General features: G+C 41.9%; 1 protein-coding gene across 4 annotated transcripts in view; it reads right to left on the bottom strand.

Moving 5' to 3' along the window:
- The window catches only part of LOC129822170 (rho GTPase-activating protein 32-like), a 29,495-nt gene extending 15,014 nt beyond the window's left edge, over window positions 1–14,481 (bottom strand). Inside the window, exons 1-6 of one of the 4 annotated variants that reach the window (XM_055880211.1) lie at window positions 14,232–14,480; window positions 11,236–11,364; window positions 5,655–5,768; window positions 4,481–4,580; window positions 4,147–4,244; window positions 3,745–3,829 (exon numbers count right to left, since the gene is read on the bottom strand). In XM_055880211.1, coding sequence (XP_055736186.1) covers window positions 3,745–3,829; window positions 4,147–4,244; window positions 4,481–4,580; window positions 5,655–5,746 — 375 coding nt within the window. In that variant the 5' untranslated portion in view covers window positions 5,747–5,768; window positions 11,236–11,364; window positions 14,232–14,480. Of the gene's footprint in view, window positions 1–3,744; window positions 3,830–4,146; window positions 4,245–4,480; window positions 4,581–5,374; window positions 5,619–5,654; window positions 5,769–11,235; window positions 11,365–14,231 lie in introns of those variants that run through there. The other 3 variants (XM_055880212.1, XM_055880210.1, XM_055880213.1) reach the window with 3 other exon arrangements.
- Window positions 14,482–18,304: the final 3,823 nt, after the last annotated feature.

Below are 18,304 nucleotides of genomic sequence, written 5' to 3'. Positions count from 1 at the left end.
TATAACACTATAACAGCAGTTAAAGGCCCAATGCAGCTGTTGTTATCTCAATATCAAATAATTTCTGAGTAACAATTAAGCAGTGTTGTAGTACTCGAGTCCAGGACTCGAACTTGAGTCCCAATTTTCATGAATTGTGACTCGACTTCTACTCGACCATTGGTGACTTGGACTCACCTTCCTGTGACTTGTATTTGCACCATGACTGGATTGGCTACTAAGATAAGCAGAATATTTGCAGCACTGGTTGCGCAGAGCAGTGAGGGTTCTGTCCTCTAGCTAGCCATGGGAATGGCGCACCACACTGGCACACGCAGCCTACATCAGCTGGTGAGCTGCGGGGGAGCAAGCGATGAGTGTGGGCAGACAAAAAGGCAGGCTCCACTCTGACTCCGTGTCACGTTCCTGACCTATTGTTCCTTTTTCTTTTATTTATTTAGTTGGTCAGGGCGTGAGTTGGGGTGGGTTGTCTTTGTGTGTTTTTGTATTGTCTAGGGTGTTGTATGGTTTAGGGGGTTAATTAGAGTAGATGGGTTAGTGTTTAGTATAGGTGTCTAGGAAAGTCTATGGTTGCCTGAATTGGTTCTCAATCAGAGACAGCTGGTTATTGTTGTCTCTGATTGGGAGCCATATTTAAGGCAGCCATAGGCTTTAGCTGTTTGTGGGTAATTGTCTATGTGTAGTGTTTGTGTCAGCACTATTTGTCTGTATAGCTTCACTATCGTCAGTTTGTTATTTTGTTAGTTTGTGTATAGTTGTTTGTTTCTTGTTTTTTCTCTCTTCTTTAAATAAAGAAGATGTATTTTGCACACGCTGCGCCTTGGTCCAATCTCTCACAGCAAGACGATCGTGACACTCCGCCTCCAATCATACACATCGTGCAAGCGACTCCTGCTTCCCCGTACTCACCAGTCCCCAGCCTACTATTTAGCTTTTCATTGTTAAGAAACACAAACTGCTTTACGAAATTGAAAACAATTCTATTGAGTTTAAAAGTAAAACAACAGTATAGCTATTGTCTTCCTCTTTCCCCATGAGTATTGAAAAGTAGTTTGTATTTGAATTTGTCATCTCCCTCTACCCTCCCACTTTCACCAGTCTCCCTTTAGTTTTCACTCTGGAATAAAACAACCTACACAAATATTAGTGGGCGATTACAAAAAAAGTAGCAAATAATAATCTGGTCAATCTGACAGGAGCAACAGCCAATTCCGTCAAGAGACCATTCATCCCTTTAAAACATTACTGATTTGACATAACTATTGAACATTATATTAAAATAAAATGTGTGTGAGACTGTATGAAGGACTATTTGTTTCATAGGCTATAGTATATTGCAGGAAATTATGACCATTGTGCAACAGAAGGAAAATCTTTGCGCTACTTCCCACCAGCCTGCCACTAGTTGTTGTTGGGCAGATTTCTTCTACTAAATACGAGCCAAATCAATAGAGCAACAGACGAGCGTCAAGCCACCAATACAAGCGAGCAGAAAAACAACAGTAACTAAAATACCAAATATGTCTAAAGAACCCTGAATCATTAATTTTGCTTTCAAAAGTTATATATATTTTTTTTATGTGCACATGAACCAATATTAATGTAGTATTTTTTGTTAAACTCAGACCCAGTGACTCAGACTTGATCACTTGGACCAGGACTCGAGCACTGGGACTCAGCCATAGGGACTCGTGACTAGACTCGGACTCAAGCACAGGGGACTGGTGACTCGACTTGGACTCAAGGTTTAGTGACTCAACTGCAGTTAAGTACCTTAATTAAAATCGTCAAAAAGAAACAAAAATTGCTTCTTAGCAAAGAGCACATTCTCAAGCAAGAATTTAGCTAGGACTGTCTGGAAGTGGTCTGAGTGAAGATGGGACAGCTGAGTGAAGATGGGACTCACCCTGGAAAGGCCAAAGCTCCATCCCACCAAAACAGGCTGAAATTTCAGGCAGTCTTTTCAAACAGCTCTTACACTAAAAGGGAATTATCATTATTCTTTACATTTTTACAGTATTATTCCAACCTCATAGTGTGGAAATATATATAAAACACCGGAAAACAGAGCTTTTGACTGCACTGGGCCTTTAAGAAAAAAGTTACGCATGTGTAGTCTAAGTATCAGAGTGAGGCATGGCTGGTCTCTCCCTAGAGTGATATTGCTCTCCTAGCTCAGCTCATCTTCTCCTGTAGGAAGATCTCAAGGTCACAGACAGACACTTCTGTTCAGTAGCTACGCCCCAGCCACACATCTAATGTATCATAATTGCCACAGCTACAGTAGGTCAGCTATTCTATAGTTACAATGCACTGTGCTTGAGCTTGCATCAGCTCACACACATACATGTAATAGGTAATGTTATACCCCCCTACGAACATTGCACTTCAGTGAGGCACTCTCAACGGTAAAAGCAAAGATGGTTTAGTACGACGATATGCAAAAAATGCTTCTCCAAGGGAAGAATTTTTCACTTCTCTCATTGAATTCTCAAACCCCGGTCTGGTTTGTCTGCTTCGCAAGCGTTCCCGGAAGTCTCGATGTTGGGCCTCTGGGTTTAGAAACTGGTAAAAGCATCAGTGTGCAAAAGGGTAGATGACTACTGCTCTCTGCTGTCAAGCCCACAGAATTACACAGGAATTATCCAGGCAATGAACAGCCACTTTCACAAATGAGTGAGCAGCCGCTTCCGCCTGACTGATTCAAATTATCACCACAGGCAAAACAAATTCTCACTCTCAACCCTCTGGAATCTGTGCTGACTAATGGCAATGAATCTATAGTTAAAGTGTCAGCAATGGGCCAATAGGGCCATCCTAAATGACCACCTGACGAGGCTATGGGATGATATCACAGGTGCAAGCTAAGCAAACAAAATAACATCTTATACAGTTAAATGTTCTGTTTCATTCTACAGTGTTAAACATAACTCCCTGCACATAACTGCTCTCTCCTGCCACCTCCTGGAATCTGAAAGCTGCTACAGTTCACTCTCTCAACTACAGTGGTACTGACGTCTGTGGATGCTCCTACAGTAATGCTGTGTACCCAGAAAAATCACACTATTTCTCTGGCTGATACCATCAGCTTCATCCAACAAGTGCTGAGGATTGCAGGTTTAACCTGAGCTGATCGGACAGGAATGAATGCTACTTAGTGGATCAATGCACACACTGGATTAAATATTCATGAACAACATATTAAATATACTGATATATTGTATTTCATGTTGCTTATTGCCTTATCACGTATCCAATTTTATATTAAAATTAAAGGGATACTTCTGGATTTTGGCAATGAGGCCCTTTATCTAATTTCCCAGAGATAGATGAACTAATGGATACCATTTTTATGTCGCCATGTCCATTACGTAGGAAGTTAGATTTAATTTTGTGAGCCAATGCTAACTAACGTTAACGCAATGACTGGAAGTCTATGGGTATCCCGAAGTATCACTTTAAGTACATAATGAATGAGATCATTTATATTCCATCTGTATTTTTTCCAAATATGGGAAATTGGAGAATGGAATGTGGGTCGGCGGGGACAGGATGATCTAAAATAATTAGGACAGACTTCTCTCTTCCATTAAGGGAATGAGGTATTTTGTGGAACAATTCACCATGATGTCCACTGAGCTACACCTGAACTTGAGCCAAAGACACAATTACCAAAATACCAGCAACAAATGACTTCTGTTCTCCATAGAATGTATGTGTGTTCAGTTCCGGGCTGGGCCTCACCTGCACAGTGCCAAAGTCAACGGTCTCATAGTGGAAGTGGGCACATTCAGCCAGCCTGGGAAAATGACCTCTGGGGAACGTCAGCCTGAAATACAACAGCATCACCTCATCAGTATTCTACTGGCTGTTACACTGAGGCAGAAAGAGCTAAGAGGGAGAGGAGTGAGGAGAGAGTGAGCATGAGAGAGAGAGCAGAGAGAAGGAGAGCAGAGGAAGAGGGCAGAGAAAGAGAGAAGGGGGAGATGGTAGTGTGAGAGTGAGACAGCAGAGAGAGAATGTTGACCAGTCAGTCTCTGCCAGGCCCCAGCCCATCATTTTACTGCACTTTATTTTACTGCCCTGGTTTAGAGGCCCATTTTACAGCCCATAATAGACCGTTTCCGTGGGGACGGGAGCACCTACTTCTTCACATTTTTGACCTTCATGCTGGCTGTGCTGACGCAGGAACGCAGGGTGGGCTCAGGCTCAACAGGAAGCTCTGTGACCTCATCACTCTGTACCTGCCAATCAACAACACACAATATCTGCCAATCAACACATACAATACTCAACATTCCTGACATGTAAACCAATTACAAGACAGTCAGCACTTTACATTTGCTGGTTCAATAATACTTAAAAGAAACCCATACTAGCAGTATATATATAAGACTACATAGTAGTAGAGTTCAGAGACTGCTATTCCAAGGTTACAGTGCTTGTATCAGACCTCAACTAGTGATTATAGACAGTGTACCATGTCAGTTGTGCTCTCTTTTGGAGATTTCTCTGTTGGAGTAGTGCTCTTGTGTGGATCATGCTGGGTCTCTTCTTTATCTGGTGTAATACACATGGCCCTACACAGGGAGAGGGAGGGAAGGACAGAGATAAACAAGGAGAGAAATATGAAGAATCTGAATCCATAAATACATTACAATTGAAATACTTTAAATAAAAAAACAATTTTCCATAGAAGCCACCAGAGGGAGCCAGTGAGAGACCAATATATTTACATCATGTTTCTGGTGCTCAAATCATGACACTGCACCAGTGGCCCAGAAAACATAATGTACCCTGTGGTATTTACATCCTTGTTACTCTGGTGATAGCACATAACTGCACACGGTCTCAAATGGCTCCTGACTGGTACAGAAAGCTCCAGAGAGGAGTATAGCCTAGCCTACATACAGTAAACACATCATCGGGAAAGAACATACTTAGCCTGACAAAAGAAGCATCTCACACTTGGTAGGACCAAAACAAAGCTATAATGGCTTTTGTGTATGTTCGGGTAAGCAAAGCCTTTCCTTTGAGTAAGTCACGAATGCAATCCGCCCACAAGGGAGTGCCTCACAAAACCTGCAGCTGAAATCTGAGTCAGTGTGCTAGGCAGAGGGAGAAAAGTCCTTTCAGACCAACTTTTCTCAGGGACAATGAAGAAGAGTGGATGCCTTAGATTTGTCCTTCCTTCCAGGGCTCAGACACAGACTGAGTGATGCAGTGATACAGTCTCATAGACCACTGTTCCTGAGATCTGCTAAAAAGGACAAGAACACTGGCACTGATAGAATGAGCTCATCTCATCTGCTGGAGAGCTGTGATTAAATGAGAGCCATCCTATCAAGGCCTGGTTGTTTTCCAGCATACTTACAGTAGATAGAGAAGAGATCATTTGTCTGTCATCGAAATACTGTAGCCATCACTAATGTCTTTTAGAATTCCTCTCTTTCCATCACTCTTCCTCCCCGTCAATCTCTCACGTACACATAATATACACACATGCTCGTACAATCACTCAAGCACACACATATCCTCAACTGATCCTGTATACGTCTCCTTTACATTTCTGGGTGTGATATCTGCAGAGTCCTGGTCAGCTGACATAGCAGCAGTACGGTACAGTGCAGCGTGAGTGTGAGAGAGTAACTCACCCCTCAAGGACGTCACCACTTCCTGGTTCTCCCTGATGTCCTGAGCCAGCATTCCCGATCACCGCGGCAACCCCATAGCCAGCCTCCATCATACTGCCTTACTGAAGCAGTCGACTGACGAGATGGAGGAGAGAGAGAGATGAGGGGGAGAGGAGAGTCAACCTTAGCTGGGAAGCTGCCAGACATTAACCCACTCTTAGCTGCAGCTTGCGCTGTTTAGAATAATTTCACGCCTTTTAAAAGATGAATGGTTAATGTGTCTATAGTAAGACAGGCATTCAGTGAACAAGTAAATACACACTTCCTACACGTCAAATTGTTTAATTCAAAATAGGTAATATTGAAACATTTCTTTTTAAAACAATCTGGAATCCATCCATACTGCAGGTGAAGTATTGGGACTTGAATGTGTGGCTGGGTTTGGAATGGTCCTTAGAGGCAGAAACTAACCCTTCATGATGAGTTATCCCAGAAGGGATAACAAAAAGTACATACTGACCTCTTAAACATTACAGTTAGAGAACACCCATTTTCAAAACAATTAATACAGGTCTAGGAGGAGCACTACATGGGAGCTTTGGGACTCTCCTTCCGCCAACATGTGTCTATGACTATGTTTGGCACCATCCTGAGAGGCAGAAACCATCCCCACAAGCATGGGAGTGTTGTGACAGCCCCCATGAGGACATAGTTCTGGTGTCAAGGTCTCCGAACCCTAATACAGGTCTTTATAGCCTGTCAACAAATAAAAGGAATGCTCTGACAGAGCGAAACAAACACATAACTCAGCCTTCTAATCTTTCCATAACTAGGCCTCATGAAAGGCAGTGCTGGGATCTGAACTCACATCTTAGATATTGGGCAAACACAGTGCAGTTGTAACCAACCAACCCTACTCCTGGAGTGCTACAGTATGTGCATTGTGCACACAAAGTACCTCAGTTGTACACCTCAGCACTAAAACTCCCCAGCCAATCAATACCGAGGTAGTAAAGCAGGAGTTTTCTCTTCTCCAATCAGAAGCTGTAATGATGACCATAGAGATGTTTGGAGTAAGGAGTAGTAGATAGATACATCAGGCCAGCCATTACAGTACAGGGTAGCAATTTCCCCAAGAGAGCAGGCAGAGGGAGGCAGCCCATTGGCCCGTAGCCACAGAGTGGTGCTCACTGCTGACAGAGTTCCACACAGCCCTCTGACTCAGCACAATGTGACCAGCCAGAGACACTGGCCAAATCAGACCCACTCCACACGCACAGATCTACTATATTCTACTGTACTCTCACCTCTCTCCAATGGCAGATGAAGCCTTTCTATAGGATATCCTATCAAACATTAATACAACAAATATTTGAGAGGATAGCATGATGACACAAAAAACAAGCAGCGATTTATCTGAAGTCCCAAATGTGTCCTGAGTCTCTCCAGGGATAGGCTACATTACTTTGAAGATGAACAAAGTAATACACTAGTTTGTATGTACAGAATGTTTTTGCCATCCAGTATAGTCTGGCAATCTGTCAACCATCAGAATGTTTGGTCCAACTTTGTTTGTCCAGTAACCTTTTCAAAAGCACTGTAACTTTTCACTGCATTGCATTTATTCCATTCTAAAATGTAACATGCCCGACCTTGATTGTTCAGAATGGAGAATGTTTCTTCTCAGATAAGGACATCCTGTGCAGGACATTTCTGTGTAGCAGACACTCTGCACCGCCTTATGGCAACATGACAAGGTACATCCATTCATTTAGGATATCGATAACATGGCAATGCAATTCAATTGAATGAGAACAGATTTTTTTGCCACGTTAAATTAACCCATACCAAATGTGAGGCATTGGTAATGTCCCAAATGGCACCCTATGCCCTACATAGCGCATTTCTTTTGACCAGAGCCCTATGAGTCCTGATCAAAAAGTAGTGCGCTATATGGGGAATAGTCTGTAATTTGGGACATTATCTTTCCCCTGCTTATCTGTCAGTCATACCAGACTGGTCATAGTAAAATCATCATCCTGCAATGTACAGTAGCGGTAGCTACAAGACATCTTGTTCACCACTTGAAGGAAGCTCTCCATTTCTGCTGCCTAGAGACAGAAACAGCTCTGATCTGGCTTTGACGACTCTGGCCTAAATGGTACTCCAGGAAAACTAGGGCAGCCTACGCAATTCTGCATGCCGTTTATGAAACCTGTAATACAATTCATGGGCTGGAGTGAGGAATTGATGCCCACACATTATCTCTAAGAGAAGAATTTCATGACACGATCCTCTGAAGCTTCATATTAGGCACACTAACATGTTAACCTAATGCATTTGCTACAGTGCTGTGCTGTATGCATGTAGGCCAAAAGCTTTAAGAGATGTGGTGTAATATATCTAAGGGAGCCGCTGGGAAGAGAGAAATGACTGTTGTTTCACCTCATACTGTTATGTTGTTCAGTTTCTCTGGGGTCACTGAGCAGCCCCCACCCAGACAGCTGAGCTCACACACACACACAGGGGTGTAGGCAGTACTGTATTCGTCAACAACATCTCCATGGGTTTTGATAGAGGCGCTCCCTAGTGTATGTTTCCATCTGGCTGTTGAGGGGAAAGCTTTGCACTCTCATTCGGAGCTCTGGAATGCGGTCATAAAGTTAGACGCAGTGGAGAAGGCCTCGGGTTGCTATGGTAACCTGCCGGTTGTGAGCTGCTCCTCTTCTCGACTGATGAGGAAGCCGGAAGAGGAAATGAAACTATGTACTATGAACACAATACTGTACTATGAACACAATACTCTATACAGTACAGTGGTGATTGTGTTTATGGGCTTAAAAACCTGATTAATGCTATTCTTCTCAGGGAGGAGAATCATACGATTCTATAATCTGATTTACATCTACTACAGTGGGATTCATTATGTTTCATCTCATGATGAATTTCATAGCTGTATAAATCATTATTTGTCCCATTCCAGACACACACAATGAGGATTAGAAATATAGTATAAAGGTCATAGACTATAGTGTGTCCAAAAATACAGGAAATGTATTTATTTACACACAGTTTCTTACCATTGAGAAAAGCAATTCAACAAAGGACCGACCGTAAGCCTATTTGCATGTTGTTCAAATTTAATCAGTTAGGTATGTGAGAGGAATTGTTTAAGCTTAGTTGACACAGGTTTGGTGCTGGTAGTAACGTTTAAACGCCCACACCTGTAGAAATACACTTTTTCGAGCTGAAAGACGATGGCCAGAGCTTACCCATGATGCAGCACAGCGATTTAAGTCAATAAGTCATCGTTTTAGTCAAAGTATGATATACAGTATTTGGGCTTGAAGTGACAAATCCGAACTGCCCACTTCACGCAAATCCGTGAGAATGCAGTGTCTTTTCCTATCAAGTTAAGTTTTATTAGTCATATGTACGGGATACACATGGTATACACAGTCCAATGAAATGCTTACTTGCAGGTTGCTCCTCGACAATAAGAAATAAGAAATGCAGTGTCTGTTCCTATGATATGACAAACTAAATTCAGCCTACGTTTCGTTTCATGGCTGGGTTTTATTTGAATTTTACCACCCACCATGTTTATTAATCAGAAACTGCTGTATACCTCTTCGTGACTGAGATGAGCCAAACAGCCTTGTGTCCACTTGGCTGCCTGAGCCATGGAGCAAATTAAAATATGGGGTGCAAACGTGTTTCAGCACCTCCACTTTCTTTTATCTGAAAATTATCATAATCCATTGGATGTCAATTTTCAAAACATATTTTGATAGTCTATATTAAAAAATATGACAATTTTATCAATTCTAAAATTACGTAATATGATAGCCCCCCCATCGCCCCAAGTTTTGCTTCACTACACGCTCCACTGCTTTTGATTTGTTTGCTATTCAGATAATGAGCAAAGACATTCTAGCCTACCATTTCACTTCCCGGTGAGAACCATGAGCACGGGCTGACTTGGCTTTGCTGTACCGCAGCCGAAGGTTGCACAGTGTCCATTAACATGTAGAAAATCGCATATCAGTAGTCATCATCTTTTACCGGAGCTTTATCTTATTTTCTCTAACTATTTTGATGGCGGATTCGCGGCCACAATTTATGGAAGATACCAAAACTTTGGAAACAACGAAGGTAAAGATGCTGGCAGAGTTACTCCACCTCAAGAATTGCATTTGGCGAAAGGCTTGGCACACGCATACTCAGGCCGACTGGCTCTCGTTCAGGCAAGTGAGAAATAAGTGCACTCAGGCTATCCGGAAGGCCAAAGTTAGTTACTTTAAGGAGCAGTTCTCGCTCTGTGGGTCTAACCCCAAGATGTTCTGGAAACGGTTAAAGACCTGTAGAATAAACCCTCCTCCTCCTCACAGCTGCCCATGTCCCTTAATGTTGATGATGTGGTTGTTACTGACAAGGAGCACATGGCTGAGCTTTTTAAATCACCACTTCATTAGGTCAGGATTCCTATTTGACTCAGCCGTGCCTCATTGCCCATCCAACATTTCCTCATCTCCCAGCCCTTCTAATGTGACTAGCCCCGATGCTCCTCCCTATTTTACCCCTGCCCTGCTACAAAATTTCTCCCTGCAGGCAGTCACTGAGTCTGAGGTCCTAAAGGAGCTCCTTAAACTTGACCCCAAAAAAACATCTGGGTCAGATGGTTTAGATCCTTTAAGGTTGCAGCCCCTATCATCGCCAAGCCAGTCTCTCCTCTCTGGGGATGTTCCCATTGCATCTTTTAATTAAAGGGGAGATCAAGCTGATCCTAACAGTTATAGGCCAATTTCTATTTTGCCCTGTTTATCAAAAGTGTTGGAAAAACTTGTCAATAATCAGCCCTTGATTCTAAGCAATGTTGTGCTGCTATTTTTATGGACTTGGCAAAAGCTGTTGATACGATAGGCCGTTCCATTCTTGTGGGCCAGTTAAGGACTATTGGTGTCTCTGAGGGGTCTTTAGCCTGGTTTGTTAACTACCTCTCTCAAAGAAGGCAGTGTATAAAGTCAGAATATCTGCTGTCTCAGTCAGTGCCTATCACCAAGGGAGTACCCCAAGACTCGATCCTAGGCCCCACTTCTCAATTTACATCAACATAACTCAGGCAGTAGGAAGCTCTATCATCCATTTATATGCAGATGATACAGTATTATACTCAGCTGGCCCCTCCCCGGATGTTGTGTTAAACGCTCTACAACAAAGCTTTCTTAGTGTCCAACAAGCTTTCTCTGCCCTTAACCTTGTTCTGAACACCTCCAAAACAAAGGTCATGTGGTTTGCTAAGAAGAATGCCGTCCCCACAGGTGTGATTACTACCTCTGAGGGTTTAGAGCTTGTGGTACTCACCTCATACAAGTACTTGGGAGTATGGCTAGACGGTACACTGTCCTTCTCTCAGCACATATCAAAGCTGCAGGCTAAAGTTAAATCTAGACTCTGTTTCCTCTATCGTAATCACTCCTCTTTCACCCCAGCTGCCAAACTAACCCTGCTTCAGATGACCATCCTACCCATGCTAGATTACAGAGACGTAATTTATAGATCGGCAGGTAAGGGTGCTCTCGAGCGGCTAGATGTACTTTACCATTCGGCCATCAGATTTGCCACCAATGCTCCTTATAGGACACATCACTGCACTCTATACCCCTCCGTAAACTGGTCATCCCTGGGTTGCTCCTCTTTTCAGTTCGCTGCAGCTAGCGACTGGAACGAGCTGCAAAAAAAAAACATTCAAACTGGACAGTTATCTCCATCTCTTCATTCAAAGAGTCAATCATGGATACTCTTACTGACAGTTGTGGCTGCTTAGCATGACATATTGTTCTCTCTGCCTTCTTGCCTTTGTCTGTGCCCAATAATGTTTGAACCATGTTTTGTGTTGCCACCATGCTGTGCTGTCACATGTTGCTTCCATGCTATGTTGTTGTCTTAGGTCTCTCTTTATGTGTGTTGTCTCTATGTCGTGATGTGTGTTTTGTCCTATATTTTTTATCCCAGCCCCTGCAGGAGGCCTTTTGAAAGGCCGTCCTTGTACATAAGAATTTGTTCTTAACTGACTTACCTAGTTAAATAAAGGTTAAATGAAATAAATATAATAAGACAGACCAGTGGTTTCCAGCTAGCTAAGGTTAGCATGCTAGCTAGCTACACTGACAGCTGTCAGTCCCTTATTTGTTGATGTTTATCAACTCCAGGTGGAGATTCCCATACCCAATTCACGAATATGTACAAGTAGCCTTCTCCATTCTTTGGGGGTGGAACCTAAACGTGCATTTCCTCTCTAGGACAGGAAATTACATCTAAATAGCGGTGGAAACTTCCTCTGGGGGGTCCTTTAATATAACTCCCAATACCTCTACCCTTTTCGAATGAGCCTGCCTGTGGAGTCATTTTCAATATAGGCTTATCTTCAATATGGTTTTACTCATGAGAGATACAGCTGTGGCATAGTCTCCTATCCCCTAACCCTGATCATTAACACGCTTGCACACAGACTATAGTCACCTTTGACCTTCCACAGTGAGTGAATATCTGATCCATTTATATGATATATATGCTCATATACACTACTTTTCAAAAGTTTGGGGTCACTTGGAAATGTCCTTGTTTTTGAAAGGAAAGCACTTTTTTTGTCCATTAAAATAACATAAAATTGATCAGAAATACAGTGTAAACATGGTTAATGTTGTAAATTACTTTTGTTGCTGGAAACTACTGATTTTCAATGGAATATCTACATAGGCGTACAGAGGCACATTATCAGCAACCATCACTCCTGTGTTCCAATGGCATGTGGTGGTAGCCTTTTAAAATTATAAACTTGGATGAGCTAATTGATCATTAGAAAACCCTTTTGCAATTATGATAGCACAGCTGAAAACTGTTGTGTGGATTAAAGAAGCAATAAAACTGGCTTTCATTAGACTAGTTGAGTATCTGGAGCATCAGCATTTGTAGGTTCGATTACAGGCTCAAAATGGCCAGAAACAACAAACTTTCTTCTGAAACTCGTCAGTCTATTCTTGTTCTGAGAAATGATGGCTATTCCATGTGAGAATCTGCCAAGAAACTGAAGATCTCGTACAATGCTGTGTACTACTCCCTTCACAGAGCAGCGCAAACTGTCTCTAACCAGAATAGAAAGAGGAGTGGGAGGCCCCGGTGCACAACTGAGCAAGAGGACAAGTACATTAGAGTGTCTAGTTTTGAGAAACAAACGTCTCACAAGTCCTCAACTGGCAGCTTCATTAAATAGTAGTCTCAACCTCAACAGTGAAGAGGTGACTCCGGGATGCTGGCCTTCAAAGAGGCCTTGAAATACATCCACAGCTACACCTCCAATTGACTCAAATTATGTTAATTAGCCTATCAATAGCTTCTAAAGTCATGACATCCTTTTCTGGAATTTTCCAAGCTGTTTAAAGGCACAGTCAACTTAGTGTATGTAAACTTCTGACCCACTGGAATTGTGATACAGTGAATTATAAATTAAATAATCTGTCTGTAAACAATTGTTGCAAAATTACTTGTGTCATGCACAAAGTAGATGTCCTAATCAACTTACCAAACCTATAGTTTGTTAACAAGAAATTTGTGGAGTGGTTGAAAAACAAGTTTTAATGACTCTTGACTTTAACTTCCGACTTCAACTGTAAATACAATACCCAACATCTGATTTGGACCAAACGTTTTTCTAACAATGGGTTAAACCTGAGGAATCCAAAGGAATGGTCAAAAGCGTTATAGTATGAGTTCTCTGTGTCTGACAAGTAGTATGGAGCTGCGGCTTGAATTATTGTTTCTTCATGTAATATATTCCCAGTGAAATTGGTGATGTTTTTTCTCCTGTTCAGAGAAATTAGTAATCGAATTTGTTAGGTTTATGTCTCATCCCACATCCTGATATTACCAGGTTCTGACAACTAGATGAAAGCTTTCACCACCCTGTGAAGTTCATAACTTATTTCATCTGTAGTCTAATTATCTGCATGGTTTCTCGAGTTGTAGAGGGAGGACCACATCAATTTCACGCGACTCCAAGTTAACTTCGATATGATGGTTATTATATCAATATCTCCGCATAAAGGCATTTCCACCGCAATTTTTCACATAATACATTTACAATCTGAGATGGTGGGTGTCATGGCTTGCTAAAATGACATGGAACGACCCTGTATTTATAATTACATGACAATATTTTAGGTTGACTATAATTACATTACACAATTGATGATACATCAAATGGCTCACTTTTATTTTCCTGGATAAGTAAACACAGAAAATGCATCACCTATGCCATTCATTCCAATTAGACTTTTGGGGGGATTTCTCCCTAACCAAGATGGCTGCCATTTTCGCTCCAATATGAAACTTTGAGGGTTTATAACCCCTCTAGTATTTTAATATGATCTCTATGTAGTTAGCATGTCATTACATACAACATACTTATCTCATAACCTTCAAAAGCCACAACATTCATTCACACCCTAACTTTCTCACTCACCTAAAACCAATACACACCACATCACAAGTAGCCTATGGCGACGATAGTAACACTTTGAGATGGTCTTTTAAACATACCTGTAACCGCAGTACAAACCACCATGCGTCTCCTCTATCTTTTCCGAGTCGCAGTGTGCCGCGCAGTTCACCACTATTGAGGGTTTCGACAGCAATGACTTTGATTTTTCAGCATCGCACTACGAAGCCCAGTTCGCACTGCTTGAGTAAAAATGTGTAAAAAGTCAGGGATTCGTCGATGAACATGTCCTAAAAAAGAGACCATAGCACTGAAACCGTAGACTCCTATGCTCTGCACCCGACGCTGTGAGCGCGCAAAACCAGGCTGGGCGCGTACTCGCAGGCAAATTCAATGATTCCTTAAATTATTCTAATCCTAGTGCCCTCAACTGTCCTAGTAGGCCTACATCAGAGATCAGGTTTCAATCGCTCTTCTACTCCCAACAAAGAAACAAAAGTATGTGTACTATGTTGTGGATGATTTATTAGAAGAAAGATATTTGCTATTGGCAAACAAAAAGGAGCCTTGTCAACTATTTCATCAGTGGATTTCAGTATATAGGTTATGTTCACACATTCGCACCCATGTTGCAACCTGGACTCGGGAGTAGACGTAACATAGTAAGGACAAATCCGGGACACTCCAATTAGTATTATATGTTAAGTATGGTATGTATTAGTTTGTGGATGTCTATCATCCATTTCGTATGATATGTTACAAACAACAATGTGTATGATACTGTATGTTACAAATAACAATTCGTACAATATGAGGGCAAAACTAAAAGCGTGAACCATTTAACTATGGCAAGGTCACTGGGAATATGGCCGAATGCAAACAGTGTAATGCAATCGAACAGGCAAAACGTCAGTATAGAGACAAAGTGGAGTCACAATTCAAAGGCTCAGACACAAGACATATATGGCATGGTCTACAGACAATCACGGGCTACAAAGGGAAAACCAGCCACGTCGCGCACACCGACATCTTGCTTCCGGACAAGCTAAACACCTTCTTCACCCGCTTTGAGGACAACACAGTGCCACCGATGCAGGTCGCTACCAAGGACTGTGGGCTCTCCTTCTCTGTGGCCAACGTGAGTAAGACATTTAACCGCGTTAACTCTCGCAAGGCTGCCGGCCCCGACGGCATCCCTGGTCACGTCCTCAGAGCATGCGCAGACCAGCTGGCTGGTGTGTTTACGGACATATTCAATCTCTCCCTGTCCCAGTCTGCTGTCCCCACATGCTTCAAGATGTCCATCAATGTTCCTATACCCAAAAAAGCAAAGGTAACTAAACTAAATGACTGTCACTTCTGTCATCATGAAGTGCTTTGAGAGACTAGTCAAGGATCATATCACCTCTACCTTACCTGACCCCCGAGACCCACTTCAATTTGCTTACCACCCCAATAGATCTGACGATGCAATCACCATCGCACTGCACACTGCCCTATCCCATCTGGACAAGAGGAATACCTATGTAACAACGCTGTTCATTGACTATAGTTCAGCATTCAACACCATAGTACCCTCCAAGCTCATCATTAAGCTTGGAGCCCTGGGTCTGAACCCCGCCCTGTGCAACTGGGTCCTGGACTTCCTGACGAGCCACCCCCAGGTGGTGAAGGTAGGAAACAACACATCCACGTCGCTGATCCTCAACACAGGGGAATCACAATGGTGCGTGCTCAGCCCCCTCCTGTACTCCCTGTTCACCCATGACTACATGGCCACTCATGCCTCCAACTCAATCATCAAGTTTGCAGACAACACAACAGTAGTAGAACTGATTACCAACAATGATGAGACAGCCTACAGGGAGGAGGTGAGGCCTCTGGGATTGTGGTGCCAGGACAATTACCTCTCAGTCAACGTCAACAAAACAAAGGAGCTGATCATGGATTTCAGGTAACAGCAGAGGGAGCACCCCCCCTATCCACATCGACGGGACCGCAGTGGAGAAGGTAGAAAGCTTCAAGTTCCTACTATTGTGAAATTGTTAGATATTACTTGTTAGATGTTACTGCACTGTTGGAGCTGGAAACACAAGCGTTTCGCGACACCCACAATAACATCTGCTAAACACGTGTATGTCACCAAAACAATTTTATTTGATTTATTAAAATGTGCAAATGTATGATATGTTACGAATTCCAATTTGGCATGTCTAACGTTGGCTAGGTGGATAATGCTAACGTTAGCTAGGTGGCTAAAGTTAGCTAGGTTAGGGGTTAGGGTTAGGAATTTGGTTAAAGGGTTAAGGTTAAGGGTTAGGGGAAGGGTTAATTAACATGTTAAGTAGCTGCAAAGTAGCTAAAAAGTAGTAAGTAGTTGCTAATTAGCAAAAAAATTCCATGATGATATTCAAACATGGAACCTTTGGGTTGCTAGACGTTCACGTTATATGCCTACCCATCCACCCCATTCACCCTACTTTTGTTTTTGCCTTACAACTAAGTAACCATCTGTCTCATGTAACCATACCAAACGCACCTAATAATGCTAATTTGGTTTCGCTGATTTACATTTAGTATATTACGTCTACTCTGAGACCAGGCTGCATAAACACAAACCCATATCTATTCTACTACATGCCACTACCCACTTCATATTTGTAGACACAGTCCATTATTACTATGCATTACTATTTATTCTATTCTTGCTATTTTTGACTTGACTCCTTTATTGTTGTTATTGAAATTGATGAATGTACTGCGTTGTTGAGGGAGCTAGCACATAACCATTTCATAGCACCTTTTATACCTGCTGTAAAGTGTGTATGTGACTAATAACATTTGATTTGAATTGTATTTGTTTTATGACACTGATCATTTGACAGGACAAATAACCTATCAATGTGCTGATTTCAGTATGAATAAACTATATGTATATGAACTTGTCAGTGATCAGTGATGTCTATAAGCTCAGTATATAATTCATTTAAAAACATAAATTCTCAATTTACCTGGTAAAATAAAGATAAACAACACACTCAACACAGATGATATACTAATGACATCATCTGTGTGTACCTACTATCAACAATAAGGCCTAAGAGACCAAACGTCTTTTGCCTGAGGCAAAACACTTGACTTGTATGTTTACGCTACACTAAGTAGACAAAACATTAAAAAGACCTGCTCTTTCCATCACATAGACTGACCAGGTGAATCCAGGTGAAAGCTATGATCCATTATTGATGTAACCTTTTAAATCCACTTCAATCAGTGTAGATGAAGGAGGAGGAGACAGGTCAAATGATTTTAAATCCTTAAGACTATTGAGACATGGATTGTGTATGTGTGCCATTCAGAGGGTGAATGGGCAACAAGAAAAACATGTAAGTGCCTTTGAACAGGGTATGGTAGTAGGTGCCAGATGCTGCTGGGTTTTTAATGCTCAACAGTTTCCCATGTGCAGCAAGAATGGTCCACCACCCAAAGGACATCCAGCCAACTTGATTTCAACATAGGCCAGCATCCCTGTGGAACGCTTTCGACACCTTGTAGAATCCATGCAGATGAATTAAGGCAAAAGTGTGTGGGGGGGGGGGGGGGGGGGGTTCTAATGTTTGGTATACTCAGTGTATATGCAGACAGAAAGTAATTTGTTTTTGCCAAGCCAGAGAGGAATTTGAACATGAGTGCAAAGGCCAATGTGTTGTGATGACATACCTCATTCACTGTCAGTATCTCTCCAGTTTAGTCATTGGGTGGTGGAGTTAACACTAGACTCATGATTGATGTGCCAGGTTTCACATTGTAGTTAAACAAGACTTTATTGTTACATACTGTAAGTGGAAAGAATCCCTATTAGCAATTTGTGGAAGTGATTTCAACTTAACATCATCTTCATTTCATATAGGCCTACAGTACTTTGCATGGTCAGACTTTTCTATAACCCACTATATACCAATTGTATGAACTGTATGCATCTGACTAGATAGCTTTACAATAATATATATAAATACTCAAAAAAATACTTATTATCTAGCCCCCAACCATGGTGTCTGGCTCTCTATCCAACACTCACACCTTGTGTCAAGTAGTTGAAACTACACCTCTACAGTTCAGACAGAAGTTCCATTTTAGTTTGTTGATACAAAAATAACGCAAGCACATACATAAG

The sequence above is a fragment of the Salvelinus fontinalis genome, chromosome 24, assembly GCF_029448725.1.
Source record: "Salvelinus fontinalis isolate EN_2023a chromosome 24, ASM2944872v1, whole genome shotgun sequence".
Classification (NCBI taxonomy): domain Eukaryota; kingdom Metazoa; phylum Chordata; class Actinopteri; order Salmoniformes; family Salmonidae; genus Salvelinus; species Salvelinus fontinalis.
Note: the sequence above shows the minus strand (reverse complement) of the source record. Positions and strands in the feature narration are given on the sequence as shown.